General features: G+C 32.7%; 1 protein-coding gene across 3 annotated transcripts in view; it reads left to right on the top strand.

Moving 5' to 3' along the window:
* LOC116768334 (kinesin-like protein CG14535) overlaps window positions 1-19096 on the top strand; it is a 174812-nt gene extending 155716 nt beyond the window's left edge. For all 3 annotated transcript variants that reach the window (XM_061526445.1, XM_061526448.1, XM_032659023.2), the window contains 5 exons: window positions 8749-8952; window positions 11971-12064; window positions 14221-14418; window positions 14619-14831; window positions 15426-19096. In XM_061526445.1, coding sequence (XP_061382429.1) covers window positions 8749-8952; window positions 11971-12064; window positions 14221-14418; window positions 14619-14831; window positions 15426-18106 — 3390 coding nt within the window. In that variant the 3' untranslated portion in view covers window positions 18107-19096. The remainder of the gene's footprint in view (window positions 1-8748; window positions 8953-11970; window positions 12065-14220; window positions 14419-14618; window positions 14832-15425) is intronic.
* Window positions 19097-21295: the final 2199 nt, after the last annotated feature.

The following is a 21295-nucleotide window of genomic DNA, read 5'->3' as shown; positions in this document are numbered from 1 at the left end:
CGTTATAACTTTAGCCAGTTTATTTCACTTTATTGTGCACCTACAATTTAATAATAGCGTTTAGAATATTAAATATTATTAAAGTGTTAAGATATTTTGAATCATCATGCCCAAGAAAAACTATAATTTTAAAACAAAAATGTCCCCTAACTTCGATGTGATAATAAAATATACTTGTAATATCTATAAAGATTTTTTTGATATTTTAACAAAGTGAATACTGGGTTATATATTTATTACCTACAAGCAGAATACCGACATGGTGTTTTCGTTCCAGTCTCATTCCCAATTACGCTATCATAAACTGCCTGCAGTATATGGACTAAGCTATCTCTATACCTTAACCATCGTATTTGAATACGTAATAAATGTATATTTAATACAAAAACAAAACTAGGGAAGTCATCTAATAAGGCTTTTACATTTCAAAACAAAATCACACAAAGAAATCGAAACAACACAACTAATTATTGAGTTCAGCGGAGCGAAGTCAGTCGAATTTCAAAACTTGTTTAATTTGTGGCAGAAGAAGTGTCCCTCGTTCGCGTTTAGTCACGTAATCGCTCTTAAAACTTGTAACAATCGTTAGGGATTCGAGTGCCTACCGTATATAACTAGATCACGTAAATCTGTGACGTTACAACAAAACTGCGGTTCAAAAATGACCTACATCATCATTAAAACTCTCATCGCATCTCGGAACTGATGTCGCTCGTGAAATCGATACAGCGTTTTATCTTAAGCGTCTTTGTTGTATTCAGTTTCTTATATGAAACCTGCGTAAATATTAAAGTCAATAGCTAGGTACTAATGAGTTCCGTTGTCTACCTGTCTCAAGCTTACCAACTGCGTTTAAGAGCCATCAACGTTAATGAGACTCTTCACTGTCCCTCGCTGATTAAATATTTTGCCTTTTCCAGTTTTTTAATAACGACGAATAATCTTAATTTTGTTTCTCACTCCAGGAAGTATTCACTTCGAACCGTGTTAAAATACCTAAAATATAATTGAATTTCAACTGTCACAAGATAAAGACTGTATATAATGGTGATAATGTATTCCAAATGTTCTAATTCCTGTACTCAACTTATGATTTCTGTGACAAAACAAGTCTAAATCTTTTAATTAAGTTGATACTAAACGTCATTTCCTAAACGTATTCAAGTAACGCGTCAAACTAGCCCGTGTACAACGGTAATCCAATTTGCAGTAAGTTGTCACAAACTTTACAAACTCGCTAGACTTAGTGATTTAAATTTACAACTTTGTCCTCTCACACTTGCAATTTTAACTATCACTCAACGTAAAAACTTAAAATCAGATATTGTTAAGATGTAGGTAGTAAAAGCATTTTCATTCTAAATTAAAACAAAACATAGATGTTCACATCCAGAAACATTAATCACTGATTTAGTATTTGTTTTATATTCCCGAGTGAGATTAAGTTTTTTCATTGATATTTTCGTATTATTTTTCATGTGTGCTTAATAATTTATGGTTTAATAATAAAGTTATCGTCTATAAAACAGGATTATGAGGGAGTGCAATGAATTGAAGCGGTGACACCTAAGGATAATTTAGTTGGAGTGCCTTTTTATTTTTCTCCAGTTTACGAGATCGTTTGTGGCGATCTAAGCTCCCTTCCGAATTTACTGCCACCACATCCAATTGTTTGAAATTGTTTCGGATTTAAATTAAACTTAACTAAAGCAACCGAATTCAATTTAAATTAATTTTTATATAAAAATATTTTTGCTACTAAATAGTACGAGTGTCTTACTTTTGAGTTGAATATGCCCAATGATCCCTAAATATTATGTACCATGGATTAGGGTAATGATTATAATAAATAAAATGTTATTGCCAATAATAGATTTCATATTTCTCATACACAATAATAAATATTATATAAACTATTTTATTATAAACTATAATAAATATTTATAAAATACTATTGTATAAAAAATATGTAAAGGAGTTTTAATTTTCACATACTGTTTTTAATCGGAAAGATTTGTTTATAAAAATTAATTTTCATCATATATGCTTAGAATTTCCTAGTGTTGATAAAAATAAATATTTCTTGAAGTTTAAAACCGTTCCGTTTAAACGGATGCAAGATTGTATTCCAGTTAAATTTAATCCATTGCAATTACTTTAGTAAATGGTAATTGAGTTAACCCTTTTAGGGAATTTCCTACCGTTATTTTATTTCACTGACGAATTAAAAGGCCTACGTTCGTAGTGAGTCGAAATTTTTAATCACCATTATAATTAAGTTCCGGGATCTTTAGATTTCACTTGGGCTATGAAACTTGACGATTTTATTTATATAAGAAATTTTACGACATCTCGAAGATAAAAATACTTTGATACTTTAAAAAGTAGCAGTTTACAAAACTTGTATGGGAAATGGTATTTGGAGGATGCGTAGAAAAAGATCTGTTAGTCGAAGTATAGATTAAAATTGTTAAGAATTTCTGACTTCATACAATTATTCATATCAGAAATGAAGTGAAGAAAGTGTAGTGCACTATAACATTCAAACGATTTGATAATAACTAAAGACTAAGCTTTTTGACAGAAATAATGTTTAGCGTGGAAGCATTTCCTACATGAGACGACCGTAGTTATCTCAATTTTTATTCAATATATGTAATAATTTAGCTAATAGCGTATACCGTTCAAAATATCTCTAGTCTGCAGCCAATTTTATATGCAAAATCAAATTTACAAGACATATTTACTGATAACAAGAAAGAGAAAGTCTATACTAGTACATATTAAAGTTGGTGGGAAATTATTTGTAATAAACAGTTAACTCTCCGAAATGTGAAATTTTATTTATTAAAATACAAGTATGCAAAATTCAAAAATTTCTTATAAATATATATTTTTTTCTTATTTATATTCATATTTTACTTACAATCCACGTATTGTTTAAAGATTTTTATAAGTAATTTGTTATATGCCTAAGTATTGTAAGAAATATATTTAAAATTTTATATAGAATCCCGGGGATTATAATATTGTTACTTCTACCAGTTTAGTCGCTATTCGTTCTAACAAATTAGCTGAATATTTCATATTATATAAGCACATCCAATTTAAAAATTCTAAAAAACAGCTCATGACAGATCAGATACATTATGAAATAATATGTTATAATTAACTTTAATGTAAGAATTAAAGAAGAACAAACATTATAACATCGAAACACACACCAGCCTCTACCCTCGTATGAATATTCTCTGTAATTCAGAATATCTGGAGTTATAAATGTTAACTACATTCAGTAATCAGACTATCCATGCAAACAGACGTCAGTAACATGAAGCGAATATATCTTATCGAGCCATTCCAATAACGTATCACCAATAAACCTCAAACATAAATCCGCGTATCATTTTTAATAAAACAAAACAATAAAACTCGCTCGTACTATAAATCAAAGCAGAAATTGGATGCAAACTTCCCTAGTGAAAACTAGCAACGACGCACGCTCATAATGTTTTATAGAAGATAACCAACCATTTATATACAGACGAGAGTCGTAACTCCGTAACCGATGTTAGTTTAAATCTGCTACTACCCTCCCTTTGATAATTTTCACCTGAACGCTACGCCCCGCGGCGCGCCCTCTTCAAATTTATGTTGCTTGAGATACCATCTTTATTGTAAGAATTCGGATCTGAAGATAAATTAGAAAGGCTGGATGAGACAATTACGCTCAGAGTAAACACCAGCAATAACCTTCCATAATATTTGTTTTATGTTTTGTTAAAGAATTGCTTTTCTCATATAAGAAGGTTTAAAATACTTTTAAAACCAAATTATTTATTTTATACCTTAGCTATCAAGTGTCTTAAGGAATGTTAGTAATTAATCAATTATATTTGCAAAAGGTTTCGCATTTGGAGTGCACTATTTTAATATAAATGTATTGCATTTAAGGCGCTTCCAGTTAGTATAGAACATCTTAAAGTGTCTCTTACAATATAACGATGTTAACCGCCAAAGATTTACATAATTAAGGACGATAGCGAACGTATGCCCTGATTTAATGGGTGGCGCGATAATTGGACCTTTTAAGCTGTGTTTTAGTTAAATTCGACATGTTTCATACATGCAGAGTTCATTTATAGCAAGAGTTCACTATGGCTCAGGCAGTCGGTACAAAAACATTCTCATTTATTCGTTTATATTCCCTGTTTTCTTTGGATTGTCAAAAGGCCTGTGTAAAATGGGTTATTCTTCATTCACACCTGCCTCGGCACCAAAAGCACTTTAGAACAAAGCTAGTGGTTTAGAGTGCCAGTAAGAAACCTACAATTACACCGGCCTCGCTTTGTGGTTTTTCTTAGAAAAACACTATGAAAACTCAAAAAGCTCTGCGTCCTGACAATTTTATTCCGACTCTTATAACTGCCCCAAATACGCTTGAAACAATCTCTCTAGAGACATGTACATATAATAATCTTCACATAAATCCGTCGAACATAAAATGTAATTAAAATATATATGTTCTCTGTGACTTTTCATTTAATATTAAAATTAATCGATATTCATCTCTTGAATAATATCAAATTCTACGTACGATTTAGTGAATTATTTATAATTTTAAGATAAATATAAAACATGAAGTCATATCTCACACAATGATCCGACCGTATGCTTCATAAATGACATCCCTATATCATATTCACCCCCAGTTTTGAATATGTAATCACATTCTACTGTTGTGTCACCGGTTTACGACGTGCACTGTTATGGAAATAAATTGAAAACGAGGTATTGCTCTGATAAACTTCTTGTGTTTTAGTACGTGTATAATAAAAACACGGTTCATCCATACGTATGCCGTCAGGAGCCATCTCGTATGAAATTACAAATAGTTCTAACATACCCGCCAAAGCTATCGTCTGTTTTTTTTATCGCCTACGATCATTTCGTTTACAAAATTGAATTTACTGTTTAATCATATCATGTATTCTCAATATATACACCGTATATGGGTCTATACCCATCCGATAAAAGTTTCTGTTAATAAAATAAACGTTCGTTTATTCAATTTATTACAGTCCTATTAATTTCAGCTGACTGTATTACAGAACCATAATTTCTCAAGATGTACCTGTACCTTCATCTCATCTTGGTAGTGTACTTCCAAGTAATATTTGACTTCCTAAAAGCATATTATAATCTTAATAAGGGACGTTAATCCTCTTTGGAACAACTGAATATATTTACAACCTCGAAATCTCTGTTTCCTAACTGTTCACTTACGATAACGTCAAATTTGTTACTAAACTATAACACAAATGTATAATGAAAATACACCCAGCTAAAAATAACATTCGAGGTTGTTTTAAAATCAAGCTTTAAATAATTCAGTTAATGCTTTGATTTATAATACTCATATATAATATTTTTTTAAGGAATAAACGAATCATCGTAATTGGAATGGAATATATATTTTAGAATAACACAGAGTTGAATAGAGATCGCAAGGTTATGACCTCACAAATTCTTACATTATCTGTAATCGCTGAAACGTATCCCTCCCGGTTTATAACTCGAATATCTCAGTTTAACACATGGAACGTTTCATTTCCTCGCTTTCATTTTATGCATGAACGCATCTTCACCATTTAGAGTTTGCCCCAATTTCATCCCGTCAATGAAAATATTGGGGAGCGTCAAACCGCATGTTTTTAATGTAGAGCTGTAACTTAACACGGATTGCGATGACTTTAAGATGAAATATCAATCAAATAAATCCATTTAATTAATATTAATTAAATTACTCTACGGATTATCACGAAGCTTTATATACATATATAATACTAAACGTATAATTTTAATCTCTGTCACAATTCTCGACAAGGAACGCGTTATTATTTACGAGGGCGCGAAAAAGAAACAAAATGGCGGAGCAGCCATTTCACATCTTGACAGCAAGATTTGTTTTTCCCAGACAGTTTGTCTTTCAAATATTATAGCAATTCTTATGCTGCACGTCTTTTCAGAAAACGCTAAAGACATTGAACATTTACGAAAATAATTTATCAAAATTTCGAAATTTAGAAATAATAAAAAAAATAACGTTTATATTTCTAAAGCATTGTAAACCTGATTTTCACTAAAAGCATTTTATTATTCCGATAAAAAAAAACATCAGTTATAAAAAAATATGAGACACTACATATTAATTTCAATAACTTCCGAAGGTCTAAAATTCTTTTGACACTTAAAACTTTTCATTAACATTCATTGAATATTTCAAATATAAATGTTTGAACACGTCTGGCCGTCAGTCTGTCAGGATTTCGGGATTAACTCCTCAACCGAGCGAGCGCGACTGGCTCGTCATAGGGAATTAATTTATTAACCTATCATTTAACTAAGACAAACAGCCTTACATTCATATAAATGTAAATATTTTAAGATGACATAATAGAAGATCTGATTTAATATTGTATATCAGGCATTCATATATCATCATTGAGTTACTGTCGTGTCACCTATTGTAGCCTAACCGCATATTGTTAAATTTACATAACATCTCTATGTATAGAGCGATCATCAATATGCTTCTAGCTACACAGTCCGTTATAAGTAACTATTAGATTCGATTGTCGTATGCGTGTTTGTGCTTTATATTGTACGGCAAATCATCGAGAACAATTGAGGTAATAGCTCAATTTGCATAACGCTGTCCGATGATAGCGTCAATAACTAATCAGTGTCGTAAAGCCGTACTGCGCACTGTGATTGTGTTAGCTTTGGCTCTCTGGCTTATCAGCGTGTTGCAGTTGCGGATTTTATTTTTATTATATGAAAATTAATAACGAAATATGTACTAGAATCGTATACATTATTCTTGTGCATAACGCTTTCGTTTCGGATGAGACAGTGGAAAAACATAAATCTTAAGTCTATGGCGTCCTAGCATCCTCAAATTAGCGTGACGAATAATCACGTAATGCAATGAGCGAGATCAAGCAAGCCAGACACGTTCAGCGCGCATTAACAGACGAATTGTTCCTATTAGCTGATTAGAATTCTGGTTAATCATTTTTACATTTCTTTGCGCGCTTAAGCTTCTTTAAAGTCATTTTTGCTTTGAAATTTCTCGATGGAAGTTTTAGATGAGAATGAGGTTCATTCTTTATGTATCTTTGAGATTATGACTAATTTATCTGACTCCCTAGCCGACTTTAACCGTAAAAGGTAACATACGAAACCAAAGTCTTTCAGTTAATCTTATTAACGCAATCGTATAAGTATATTATGTTAAGGCTCCACTCTATCCCCTAATTCAAGAAGACAAGGTGACGTAATTAATTCCTTACTAATTACAAAGTGATTTGTGACTCACGTATTCAGTATTATACTCCTAATTGTATATCACTATACATGAACGTTACTTCACTCGTGTGGTAATACACTGGATAAATCACCAAGGAAACGAACTTAAATACTTTGTTAAATACTTTGCTGTTTCGATTATTTCAAAGATATATCAAAGTTCTGAGTGTTAATAAGTGTTGTCTTATCTCAGAATCTCCTAAGCACCGGATCACTCAAATCTTGAAACTGTGGCTAACGAAGCATTACAAACATGCTTTGAAGTGTATCCTCACAAACTAACAATAGACTAAGCTCTATTGTGATACATCTCTAAATGGTTTCCTTAACGTCTTCGTGTGCACGGACTATGTAACGGCTTTAAATAAACTAAAGAATATCACAAAACGATATAACTTTGACAATCACGTGTTATAACAGGCCGTCGTAATGTGTTCAACAGCGAACAGTGTAATGTAATTATTAATGGATGACAGACATTGATGGTTGCATTAAATATTAATTGAATAGTTATTGTAGTAACAATTAAATTTTACGATCCCAAACACATGATATGTAATCACAAGTAGTGACGTCCACTGTAACATTAAGCACACAATAATTGATTACAGTATATAAATTAATCAATATTATAAAATCGATATTGAAAATTTTAACGAAAGTATATGAATACACTTTTAGTAAAGATTTAATTAGAATAAGGCTACAACGTTTGTATAGCATAAACATTTGTTATAGACACATTTTTAACTGGTGGTTTCACTGTTTTAGTAACCGAAAAGCAAGCTTATATCATCAAATTTATTCCGAAATTAACTTCTCTAACAGCTTAGAATTTTTTATTAAAAATATTAAAATACCCGTTCATTAAAATTGTTGCTCGCTAAATGAAAAAAAACTATGAATGACAATTATTTTGTATCAAGAAATATACTTAATACGTGCATAAGCACGGCACATTAGTTCTCTCAAACCATAATACAATATCGATTATTTCATTATTTAACCATACGTTGTTATATAAAAAAAATATTATAATTATTTTTTTGAGATTTTCGCGAGTACTCATTCAAATAAAGCTATATTTCGGAATTTTTCATAATTTTACTATTTTACCAGACATTTGGCATACTTTGCAGTAGCAATGGACGCGAGAAGACGACTTGAGACACTTTCATCTTGTCTCTATACAATGTAGAATAATAACACCACAAAGTGAATCCGAAAAATACAGTTTTCTTTGAACGATTGTACCGATCTTAGTGTTGCATAAAATTAAACAAGACTCATTCAGAAAAAAATCTTACAAAATCCAGTATTATGGAATCAGTAAAAAAAACGTAGAATACTTTAAATAATGATAACTTTTTGTTCTAGGTTAAAGTTATGCTACGAGTGGGCGCGTCAGGAGAGGGACCCTTCACAAGCGGTACCCAGACCTTTTCTCTTGATAAACGTAAGAGACAAGTTACACTCTGTGAGACAGCCACTGCAGCAGCCGCTCCTGAAGACAGGAAAGTTGGTGTCGCAGCTCCAAAAATGTTTGCTTTCGACGCTATTTTCTCACAAGACGACCCCCAGGTAAGATATAATTTGATGAAATGAATGTCGCTAGAACGTGTCCTTTCATTATGACCAAATAGCTTTATCTAGCTAATCCACTAAATTAATTTAATAAAATAAAATGTATACCTTGGTATACATTTGGTAGAAAGCGAGCTTTGGTAAAAATTATTACTAATCGTCATATGAATGACAATTGTTTTTCACAGAGTGTTAGATTTTCATTATATTACAAAGAAGCAAGTCTAGATTTAATTATCGAAATAAAAAAACTTCTAAATATGTACTTTAAACGTTATACGGAGAATATTAATTTCATAATTTATTAGAACTTAAAATTTATAATCTATATTTAAATTTTGTAATGTCTTTATTATTCATGTACTGTTATAAATTTTCATGAAACAAAACAATACATATTATCACGTATAATGTTGAATATCACACACGCGTGTATGAAAATATTTTCAAAAGCCCACAATCTCAACAAATTTCAAAGTTGGATGGCTGGCAGCCCGTTGTCGCGATGTTCGTTCCATCCGAAATTCAAGCAAAAATTTCTTACCGAATTTCATGTTTAAATTGTTAAAAGGCCATGGAACGTTCAAGTATCACCAACTATGCAGTAAAATTCACATTTTTCGAGAGCATTGAAAGGGTAAAATATCTGAGGAAGTTCGACGAAAGTTTTATCTTTCTGGAGAATTTGGATTGCATGTGAGAAGATTATCGTATTTTGCAAGATATATTCAAAGCAAGCTGTATTAAATCATAGTTTATCGAACAAGATATTTCGCTTATTCACTTTAATTTCAGTTTAACTCCGAATTTTTGTTATGATATTTTAATTTTACGACCAGGATAATAAAGAAGCTCTTCATTAAGAAGAATTGCAAATAAAAATCCGTAGTAAATATTAACAAAATATAATACAATATATTATCCTAAAAGGTGATCCATAAAAAATATATCCTTAAAAGCCACATCCAATATTGAGAATAAAGCAGTCTTCATATTAATTCTAGAAATTAATTAATGACCACACAGATTACTTGGTCGAAGTGTCTAAAATTTGAGCGGAAAAAAGATGTTACTTCCACATGGATGCCACGAACGACGCATTAAATCACAACAGCGACACAGCGTCGCCATTAATATCATGTAATCCCTATATCCGACGCGTTGGTGGTGCATTAGCCACTTACTGGGGCTTAATTTGTTGCCGCTGTAATTACACGCAACTTAATTCAAATTCGGTCTGTTGTTCACTCCGCATATTTGCCCTTCCCTATACTCTATATTTATGAGAGACTTAGATATCCGCCGCACTGCGCATCGCCTATACACTTCGAGTTTTGTTTCGACGGAACTGTCTTAGTCCTACGCAGACCATTTTATATATTTTTATAGCAATTCAAGTTGCCCATAATCATAATGAAATTATATCTATGCAAAAAGGAACAAATAATACATTTAAACTATATTAGATGATGTGGTAGTTCCTTCTTCATATTCTAAACTTGGAAAACTTTTCCGTATTTGATAGTCTAAATTTCTCCTAATGTTTTCTAAAAATTAATCTCATAATATAGAAATATTTAAAAGTTAATAAAAACCCCGTCGAGCTACAACAACAATATCGTACAGGCACAAGCTAGGAGTACGTTTACCGGATATAACTCTGGCTCAGCGGCTTACCGGCCTGTCTGTGATTGTAATGAAATTTTCACTGAATTCTAACATCAAACGAGCCACATACATGTTGAAATTTCATAAAAAAACACTAGCCAAAAAATAAATATCATTTAATAATTTTTCAAGATTTTTTGTCAAAATATTAAAATTTTAATCATGAATTGTTTTAAACCATAAAATATTTCAAATATTAAAGCCCTCAATTGACCTAAATTCAGCTAACAACAAAGGTATTTGATAAGGAACAATTGATAACACTCATGAAGGGTTCGAGTCTTTATAATACTAATTGTTACGATAATTTGATAAACTACCCTCGGTATTAATTCTAAATGTTTTCGGTGGGGACCGAGGGTCGCTCATTAAAATTTTCATTCAAAACAATCTCAATATTGCCGTACCCAATAAACAAATCTGAAGTAGGGTAACATTATTTTAAAACAATTATTTCATACATTATTAATTGTTAATATTTTCTTATTACTTTTAAACCCAAAATTTATATAAATTATAATGTATAAAATAAGGTTCGTAAGAATTGGCTTTTAATTTTATTATACAACTTGATATTCTATGAAAGTTTCCAGTAATAATGTTTATTTTTAATAACAACCCTCCATTACATAAACGTTTTGAACTTTTGTCAAATAAAATAGCACACATTTTTTGATTATAATTACAGTTTTAGCTTTAAGGTTACCACTTGTTAAAATTATATCAAATGTGTATCCCATAAAAAAAAACTTTAATTTATAATAAAATGGCAACCCTCGATGTAATCCGTGCGCTTTACCTTAAGCCCATTTAATTATCTGGCAACCTTAACGTAAAGAAAACACAGTATTAGATCGCTTTTGGCCCTCCAACTAAGTACGAGATTTGCGTAAATTATTCAAAGCCGTATGCAACGTACAGGAAATTGAGCTTATCTTGTCTATATTAGATGTAGATATAAAATAGTATATTAGAAGCCTTATTTACGCTTCACATTCAACATTTTCATTATCAATTGACTATAATTTTACAACATCCTTAATCACTTACAGTTTTATCGGTCTAATTATCCCTATCATTATCATTAAGGTTTTATCGTTTAAGTTTTGACGATCACATATTTATCTAGCTATTTCATATGAAAACAACGGTAGTTACTGGTTTTATTGGAACATAATTTCACCCGTTAAACGGATTCGTATAGCCTAGATTTCTATTTTAAAATGATAAATATTTAAATCTTCAGCTTAGATACAGGCTTTGTTTTTATTCTAAAACAATGACTATTGGTTAAACATAAAATTAATGTCATTGTAAAGGTAATTATAATGATATTTTTGTTTTCAGACGGAAATATGTTCGAGCGCGCTAACTGATGTTATACACGCCGTTATAAATGGAACCGACGGCTGTCTCTTCTGCTTCGGACATGCAGGACTAGGTGACTATTCACAATACGTATAAAAGTTTCAATACTAGACTGTAGGTCTATTACAATTGATTTGAAACTACTTTCCTTGCACGATTTTACAAAAAAAAAATTACCGAATCTAAAGACTGAGAGTAAGTAATAAGTAATACAAATAATATTATTATATAATTCAGATCATTATTGGTGGTACATGCTTTTTTAAAGAGTTTTTAAAACTTTTTTTTTGACCTTTAAAATATCGGTCTAAGTTTCAGCCTTTCACTTTTATTCTTTACAATATACTTATAAGCACTTTATACTTACCGAAATTTATACCTATACATAAATTATGTATTTTTTTTAACCGTACAAACATACATTACGCTGTAATTTATACTAACAATGCGCTTCTTTATTCTTTTCATAGCCAACCCATTCTTCAGCTCTCAGTTAACATTCTATTCAACAAGAACTGGGTTTCGCGTCAATAACGTTTTCACATTTCATGCACATTTTACGGAACCAATTTTTTTATATCATAATAAAAAAATATATATGTAATCTTTTTTACAGAGAACTTTAAAAGAATCCTATCGTAACGTTCTTTAAACTTATTAAAATTAAAGCAGATCGCAAAGAAAGTTTAAAGCATTCCCTGGATTCTCGGATCTTGATGTTTAAATATTCAGGGGCTTAACGTTGCACTATTTATTAGACAAGTGCGATGCTCATAGAGAATTTGCATTGGAATGGTAAGGCGTGAACGTATAATTGAAACTTTCGTCCAAGACGAGATAACTTTCTCAGTTTAACTTTTAACTTTATTACCACTGTTTATTCCGCCAATGTATCCTTATCCAAACTCATTTCAATACGCAATCTATATACAAATGAGCTAAAACAAGTTAGATGAGAATTTTGGTTCTTTTTTTGTCATACAAGTTTTGACGTTGCGCTTTGTTAAACAGTTTGGGTTACGAATGAAATTAAATATAATATTAAGTTGTGTATAGTTTATGGTTTAATAAACTTATCTTTACCGCGATTCAACTCTGCTGAAATATAAAAAGTGATTGAATTCAATTCACATCTCGTCTGCCCGTGATCAGTCGATCACGGTTGCTGCAAAGTAGCCGAAACGTCGGGAGTATGTTGTTAAAAATAACTATAAACGCGTTTTATATCCAATAAATATTGGTTTTAATTTCAATAAATACTCGCGAAAGACTTAGATCTCATGATTGAATTCAGTGTTAACGAATTATCACAAACAAAGTTCCATTACCGAAAGCTAAATTAGTGCATCTGAAGCACTCTTAAGCGGTGTTCTTAATAAATATTATGAACGACTCCACCCGACGTCTTACTCAGCGGCAAGGATTAAGGTTTTAAACGAAAATTGAATGAAAGCCTCGGCAACGGTACTTTGAGGGAACGGGGAATCCCGCGGAAACCTGGCTTACTTCATCATCCCGCTTATTTCGGGGATTTTCGGGTACCGGCTGAATAATTAGAGCCTCGTTTTAATTTGGAAGGTAATGTTGAATAAATATCGCGGTTTTGAGACGTAATTTAATTTGTGGCTTTGAATCGTACAAGATTTCGTGGATTTCTAATTGAATTACTTGACTCGAATGATTAGCATATATAACATGTGCCTGTTTATTAGGAACTTTCTTATTGTATCTAATATTTTCTTAAAACAAGCGTGCTCTAAAGTTTGACTTTTTCCGTTGAATTTTTCCATATAAGTAAAAACAAATCTTTGTCTTGTGATGCAAAATTAATAAATTATTTGTTCGTATTTATATTCAAACAAATTAAAATATGTATGTTTTTGATAACACTCGTTTATTTTAAAAGTCATTTTAGTATAGGTTCGTATAATTTGATTCACGCTCGACTACATTATTTTGGTATACCTTTTGCCTTCAGTAATCTAATTGCTGCTACCAGTTTTGGTTCTAAATAAAAAATATTTTTATAAAAATACTTGTAATGAATTATTTGGTTTCTTTTTAAACGTTCGGTTTGTATTTTAGGGTATACGTTCACTATTAAGGACTACATTAAATAAAAATTAGTAAAAACGAATTCACTAATGCAGTGTTTAATAAAAATCAATGAAACTATTAAATTTTAAAAGATTATAATGAAAATTATTCAACTAAAATTTTCTGTGGCAGGCAAGTCGTATACAATGTTGGGACGGCCGGATTCATCTTCAACTTTGGGAGCCATACCATGCGCGATCTCGTGGCTCTTCCGAGGTATAGCGGAACAGAAACACAAGTGTGGCACACGCTTCTCAGTCAGAGTATCCGCTGTTGAACTCTGTACCAACACCAATCAAATACGTGACTTATTGGCTCCATATCACAACGGTGAGCAAATTTATTGCTATCGTTATTTCTTTCCTAGATACTTAACAATTTATTATACATTCCTAACAATGTAGACATTAAACTTAACTTAAAGTTTTAGACACCAAAATATTTCATTAATGAGGCAAGAGTTCATTAATAGTATGTAGTTATCTCAATGCGTGTTACCTTTTCTTAATTTATTTCTATGATCCCAATAGACACGGAGCAATCACCTGGAGTCTATCTGCGCGACGATCCCTTGTTTGGAACCCAGTTGCAGAACCAATCGGAACTCCGAGTTCACAGCGCGGAGCGTGCTGCCTTTTATTTGGATGCAGCGCTCGGAGCACGGGTCAGGGAAGAGGGGAGGGATAGCCATCTGTTATATACTTTACATGTCTACCAGTATAGTGTGGGCGGCAAAGGCGCTGGTGAGTTACAATTGTATCATCATAATCCTTGATAAGCAGACGACTATGGCAAATGTATCCCTCTTTTTCTGTTTTTATTTAACTATCAATGTTATCGAAGCTAAGTCTTAGATTTTTTATGAAAAATATTCCTTATTATATTCATCTTTACAACTACCATTTTTACATACATTTGTACCAAAAAAATATTACACCAAATCCTATTCTAAATTAAAAAGAAACTTTTTTTTGGGAGGAAGCATTTTCAAGCAGCTGCAATATGTTGTCTTTGTAGTCATTATATACAAAATTGAAAATATCAGTAAAAGATCACAATGCACACATTCCTAGTTGACATTTATTACATTGTACCGATATACAATAGAAGGTTTGAACAAATCGTAATAAACTTCAGATAAAAGTACTCGAACGTGTTTAATTTTAAAAAGTTGTATGACTTTACACAGCGGAGTTTCAATCTAGCAATTTGTTTTGTACTAGTGTTAGCAGAGCTCAAATGAAATCGAATTTTTGATTATTCTTGTAGAAGCAAATGTCTGGAATTCTCGTCTCCAGAGACTGATTTAAAATAACATTTCATCTCTTTGTTTACAGTTGCCGGAGGCCGCAGCCGTTTGCACTTGATAGACTTAGGAAACTCGGAACGTGGGAAAACTAATGGAGGAATACCACTATCCGGTTTAGGCAATATACTTCTTGCTATATTTAATGGCCAACGACATTTACCGTACAGAGATCACAATTTAACACACGTCCTAAAAGAATGTTTAGGATCCCTAACTTGTCATACAGCTATGGTAGTACACGTGTCTCCAAACGTCCAAAATTATTCTGACACTTTATCAACACTGCAGTTGGCATCAAGGATACATAGATTGAGACGGCGAAAAGTAAAATATAGCGGAAATAATAATGCAGGCTCGGGGGGAAGTTCTGGTGAAGATGCTTCAAAACCTAGTAGTAGTGAGCCAGACCCTTCCAGCAGTGATTTGTCGGCAGACACTGTAATATATGTGGGTTCATTAGACGATGCAACCGATGGTGAACATCCCCCGGTGTACATACCACACATTAATTCTAGTGACAACAGATGTTCATTTAGTAAAGCTTTAAGAGGATCTGCCGCTGAACATAAACACAAATCTTCGTTATCTAAAGTAGTGGAAGAAAAAAGTCCTATACATAAATTACATGCATCGCCAAAATCATCTCCTCTAAAAAGTGCTATACCAACCTTCACACCAAAATCGTCACCAGTGCACACATCTACTCCAAAAGCTGCACCCTTGAAAAAACAAGGCTCAAAGCATAGTGAAGGTACAAGCGACGAACAATGGATAGATGGTCCTAGGATATCTAAATCGAAATTAGTTGAAGCGCGGCATATTATAAAAGAAACGCAAGTTAAAAAGAGAGAAACTTGGATTGATGGGCCAATGCAGGAACCTCAAATCCCGTTACAATTTGAATCTGTGCCAATACAACCTAATGCAGTACCACTACAAGTTGGAGTCCTTAATTCCTATGGCAATGAAAATATTGGATATGGATATATGGATAATCACAAAAAGAATATGATAAAAAAATGGGTGGAAAACCAAACATCCCAAATACACAAATCGAGGCACAACTCACCCAGTCATAAAGCTACACCACAACATCCTCAAAAAGATTGTGTCAGATTACCGGACGATAATGATACAATACATCGAATGGAAATAAAAGATGCAACGAGACGGATACATGTTGAGGAATCAACAATCAGAACTGGATTAAAAGCTGGATCTAAAGGCAACGCAATAGAAGAAGAAAACATAGGTCCTCCAGAACAAGGGCCCGTACGAAAGATTAGTAGTGCTAGATCTTCAACAAAAAATGAACCTGACGACGACGATGATAGTGAAGAGTTGGCAGAAATACCTCCTGCATTGCCTTTAATTCAACCTAGTAGCCTAAATAGTAGAGAAGTGTCTATGGAAAGCCTAAATAATAAATATAAAGAAAGGATGAGGATGGATGATGAAATGATATCAAATCATAGCCGAGACATTGATCCACACGGAATGAGTAAAGGTCCAGATGAAGAAGACGAGGATATTCTAGAAATAATCGAGGTAGAAGAACCTCTTGAACCAGTTCCTATGCAAGATTGTTGCCTTCAAGTGACTGAAGAAGACATTGCTTATTGTATGGGATATACGGACAATCATTTAGCTGATTATGAGCACGAGGAAGGTGATGACCATCCTCTTAGAATATTAAGCCAAGAAAATTTAACTGTCGCTTCCACATTCACTGATACACTTTCAATGTATAGTGAAGTAGAAAGGCAGATTAGGACTGAAGCATATCTAAGACAAACAATCGGGTTTTACACTCAGGGTTATAGTGAAAATACACACGAAATTAACCCACACGAAAGTGTCCATTCATCAAGAACGAGATTGGAAGATCTTTTGGGTCTAACGGAACTGTACGGCTCAAGAAGAGTTTTAGACAGTAATAATACACCTCCTTCAAAAATAGCTCCTCAGTTTCAATCGTTGTCATTATGTAATGTTAGAGATACTGAAGAATATCATGGTGACGGTTCTGTTTACAGTGAACCAGCATATCGGCCAAGTGATAAAATATGTGATAGTTGCAAACGGTCTATGTCAAGGCCGGGTAGTGCTGTGGAGCAATGCGATGCATATCATGATTTAGGTGCCGCCCACAACGATCCCTATGGCCCATTCGAAAGATACAGACCAAATGACATCACCGATGCTCGAATAGCATCTTTAAGACATCCGGATGGAGCATCCGACCCAAACTTACGAGAAGAGAACCGATTACCAGTAATCGGTGGCCCTTCAAGCACATTTCGAGAACTTAAATCCAATTTACATCTTGAAGTAGCGCCACCCATAGTTACTGTGGAACCACGTTTAGAAAAATGTGAAAAAGGTGACAAAAACGTCGCAAGAGTGGTAGCTGGTTGTAAGCCTGACGGTTACGACAGTGGTCATGAATCAACACCGAGAACAGGGAAACACAGCCCCGCTGCTACATCGAGAAGGGCAGAGTCAGGTTATGACTCGGTCCCGAGAGATTCTGACGCATCTTCCTTAGACTCATACCCAACGAGACGGGCGGCTGTAGCACGAGCTCACGCAAAAAAACACACCACAGCAAAATACAAACAACACAGTGACAGATCATTCTGCTCGTGGCTAAGAAACCCCTTCACGTGCAAGTACGCGGATACGGACCCCGAAATTAGTGATTTTTAACAAATAAAAATTAAAACTATATCATAAGGTACAAAGTCGTACTTAAACGTAGTGTGTAAACTCTGAATAATCTCTATCATTAAGCTACATTACCGAATTTAATCTGGAGACTGCTTTTGTACTCTAGATATACTCATATATATACAAAAGCTTTTGGCACTAATCCAACGAGGTTACCGCTGTATTTTTCTAAACCTTACGAAGCTTCTAGTTCTGCTCCGAAATATATTTTTAATGACGTACTTAGTGAGTTTATCGGATGGTATTATAAATGTAACACTTGTATATACTCAATACAGGCGTCTTAAGCAACGATCCTCTCAATATCTAATCCCGCTCATCTTTTGTACTTTTATATATTCAGCGTTTCGATATAATTATTCATATTTTATGGCAACTGTTATAGCTTTTTATGAAATTTGTATAAAAGTGAGATCAAGTGTCTTCCTTTGTCTTCCCTCGACGCTGACGGTACTGCCTTTTGAGCAACACTCAAAATAAATATTGATTTGGATATGTTTTAGTGACAACTCTTGCGATCACCGTTACATACATACCAACCTCATTAACATAATACAGAATAAATAGCATTTTAATGTGACAGCTACGTTAACGCAATGTCGAATGTTAATAAAAAATAACTAAAAATAGTATTAAAAAAGCATTTAGTTGTTAGATTACTTTTATTGTAACGATGTGGATGGGGTGAATATTGTTTTTATTCATATAAAAAAAATTAAATATTTAGTAATAAGACTGTTGTCATGCCATGTTCTAAATAGCTTTAATATTTTATCGTCTTCAAAATCGGTCAACCTGTTTGTACATAATGGAATGCAATCACTACGGCTTTATAAAATGTTGGTGACCTTAGTTATCGCTTAAATTGTCAATGTTCTGTTATATACCATTTAATATTATATAAATATTTATCGTAAATTCTACTATGCGTTCGTATTAGTTTCAAATAAAAGTTCAATTTGAACCCATCGTATTTGTTTCTTTTAACCTCTGTTTTTTCGTATTCTGTCGTCACTTTACGTGTTACGTGAAGCTGAAACAGAAATTAACATTACTTAAGGCTTTGTTTAAGAACACGTATTAGGTGGAGTAAATAGTTTACAACTATAATTGTTCATGTTTGACAACTTCCGAACTGATTAATATGATAAAATGCCTTTTAAACAAATCTATATAAATGTAATTTTTTATTATAAAACACTTCAAAGTGTTTTTTTTAAATAAATATTTAGAAATATAAGGTTTAAATGCTTTAATGTCCACAAGATATTTGGAAATCATAACTAAAAGACTATGAATAAATAAGCCAGGAGTGGCGTCAATCCCTCGGGTGATTCGAAAATCTTATGGGATCCAAACTTCTCCCTATTTCAAAAACTTTTAAGGGGAAGCCTATTATCTTTCATTTCTGTTGTAATTTAACATTCTTCTTACGCCCCGGGAAAATCATGCTATCAAACACTACGTTTACCCTCTTTAGCAGGGGTGACAACTTTTTCTTACCAATAATTTGCCAAAGTGGCAGCTGCTTAGCCCATAACGATTATCGCTAGCTAAAAAGATTTCGCCTTCATGATTTCATGTCGAGATTGGGAGGAAAATGTTATCAATAAAGTCGGCGTCTGTGTGAAGTAACAGTAAAGAAAAATTGCAGCTATCAGAAATTTAAGTAATATTAAAACAGTATAAATATAAGACGATATATACATATGTACTTCTAAATCGATCAGCGCATTTATAAATTATCGAAGAATAACTGTAATATAATTTACATCACAAATTATTCATAATGTAATTATGATCGTAATAAAAGATTTTATCTTCATACAATATTTGCTTCAGGGGAAAATTTTACTGTCCATTTTAATTAACTAAGAGACTCATAAAATTATAATGTTCATAAACTCTGCCCACCCCGATGATACATTTAATAAAGTCGACAGTGTCACGTTACGTAATACCACAATAAGAACAAAATGAGAAGAATAACGCAGGATAAGACAAAACACGCGTCGACCGGGGAGTCGAACCTTGTACGTGACGCGAACGCCAAATTCGGATACACATTAATAAAACATAAGCTAATATAAACTCTATACCACTAACAATAAAGGTGATAGGAAATTGGTTCCGTTTATGTGAAATATGTTGTACGTGATACGTAAATAAAGATGTTCAGAAATAATAAAATGCGGGGAGGTGCCGTTGCGTACTGAGTCGCGCTAATGACGAGGATAATAGATACATGAATAAAAATATATACAAGCTCATGCTGTAACAAACACAGAAGGTTCGTACATTACTGGCCCAGTACTACTGCAATCAATTCTCGACAATTATAATTAAACTTTTAGTCACCCAACTTTTATTTAACTTGTCCTATAGGACGCTGATGTGTCAAAAGGCATACGAAATAAAAATGTTTAAATATAGGAAACTTAACCGGTTCAAACCAATTGCGTATAACCACGCCAACAAGTAATATTTACAAGACATTTTGTCACAAAACACGATTCAATACTATTATATTGCTTTGTATTAGGTCTTCTCTTTATAGGCATACAGAAACTCCTTTGACTTTTGCTTGTCACGATTCGATTGTCCGAAACAAGATGCTACCATGATGTTTAAAAAACCAGTCCTGGACAAAAATATGAAAAAGAGGAGTCTTAGGATTTACAACATTCTCTGCTTTTTATAAATTGAGCAAAATGTATTTTTCTTTCTATTTAAACTGTGACTTCATTCTCACTGGAATCGTTTAATATTTCGCTAATGTCAACGTTTTTATTTGTTGAACGAAATATAGTCTTGAATACCGTTTGGAGAAACACGAAGGAGTTCGTCGAATGAAATGAAGGCATTAAAAAAACTTATTATATAGATTTATACCAGCACCTAGAAGAACAAAAAACACAAAAATAATATTCTTAACATCTTAGCGAATGTAGTTTTTATAGATAAATCAGGTAAATTATGACTCAGCATTATTGTCAACAACATATGTCTCTTATGTATTTTCATTCATCAAAAAAGCTGTAGACAAGGATTCAAATGGACCAAAGTTGTGACTAAAAACATAATAGAATTTAACAAAAAGCAATATATTTAGTCGCTCACAAAAACACTCGTGACTTCTGCTGAAAAAAATAAAACAAACATAAATAC

The sequence above is a fragment of the Danaus plexippus genome, chromosome 4 (assembly GCF_018135715.1).
Source record: "Danaus plexippus chromosome 4, MEX_DaPlex, whole genome shotgun sequence".
Lineage (NCBI taxonomy): Eukaryota > Metazoa > Arthropoda > Insecta > Lepidoptera > Nymphalidae > Danaus > Danaus plexippus.
The sequence above is the reverse complement of the archived record's forward strand: the minus strand, read 5'-3'. Positions and strand labels throughout refer to the sequence as shown.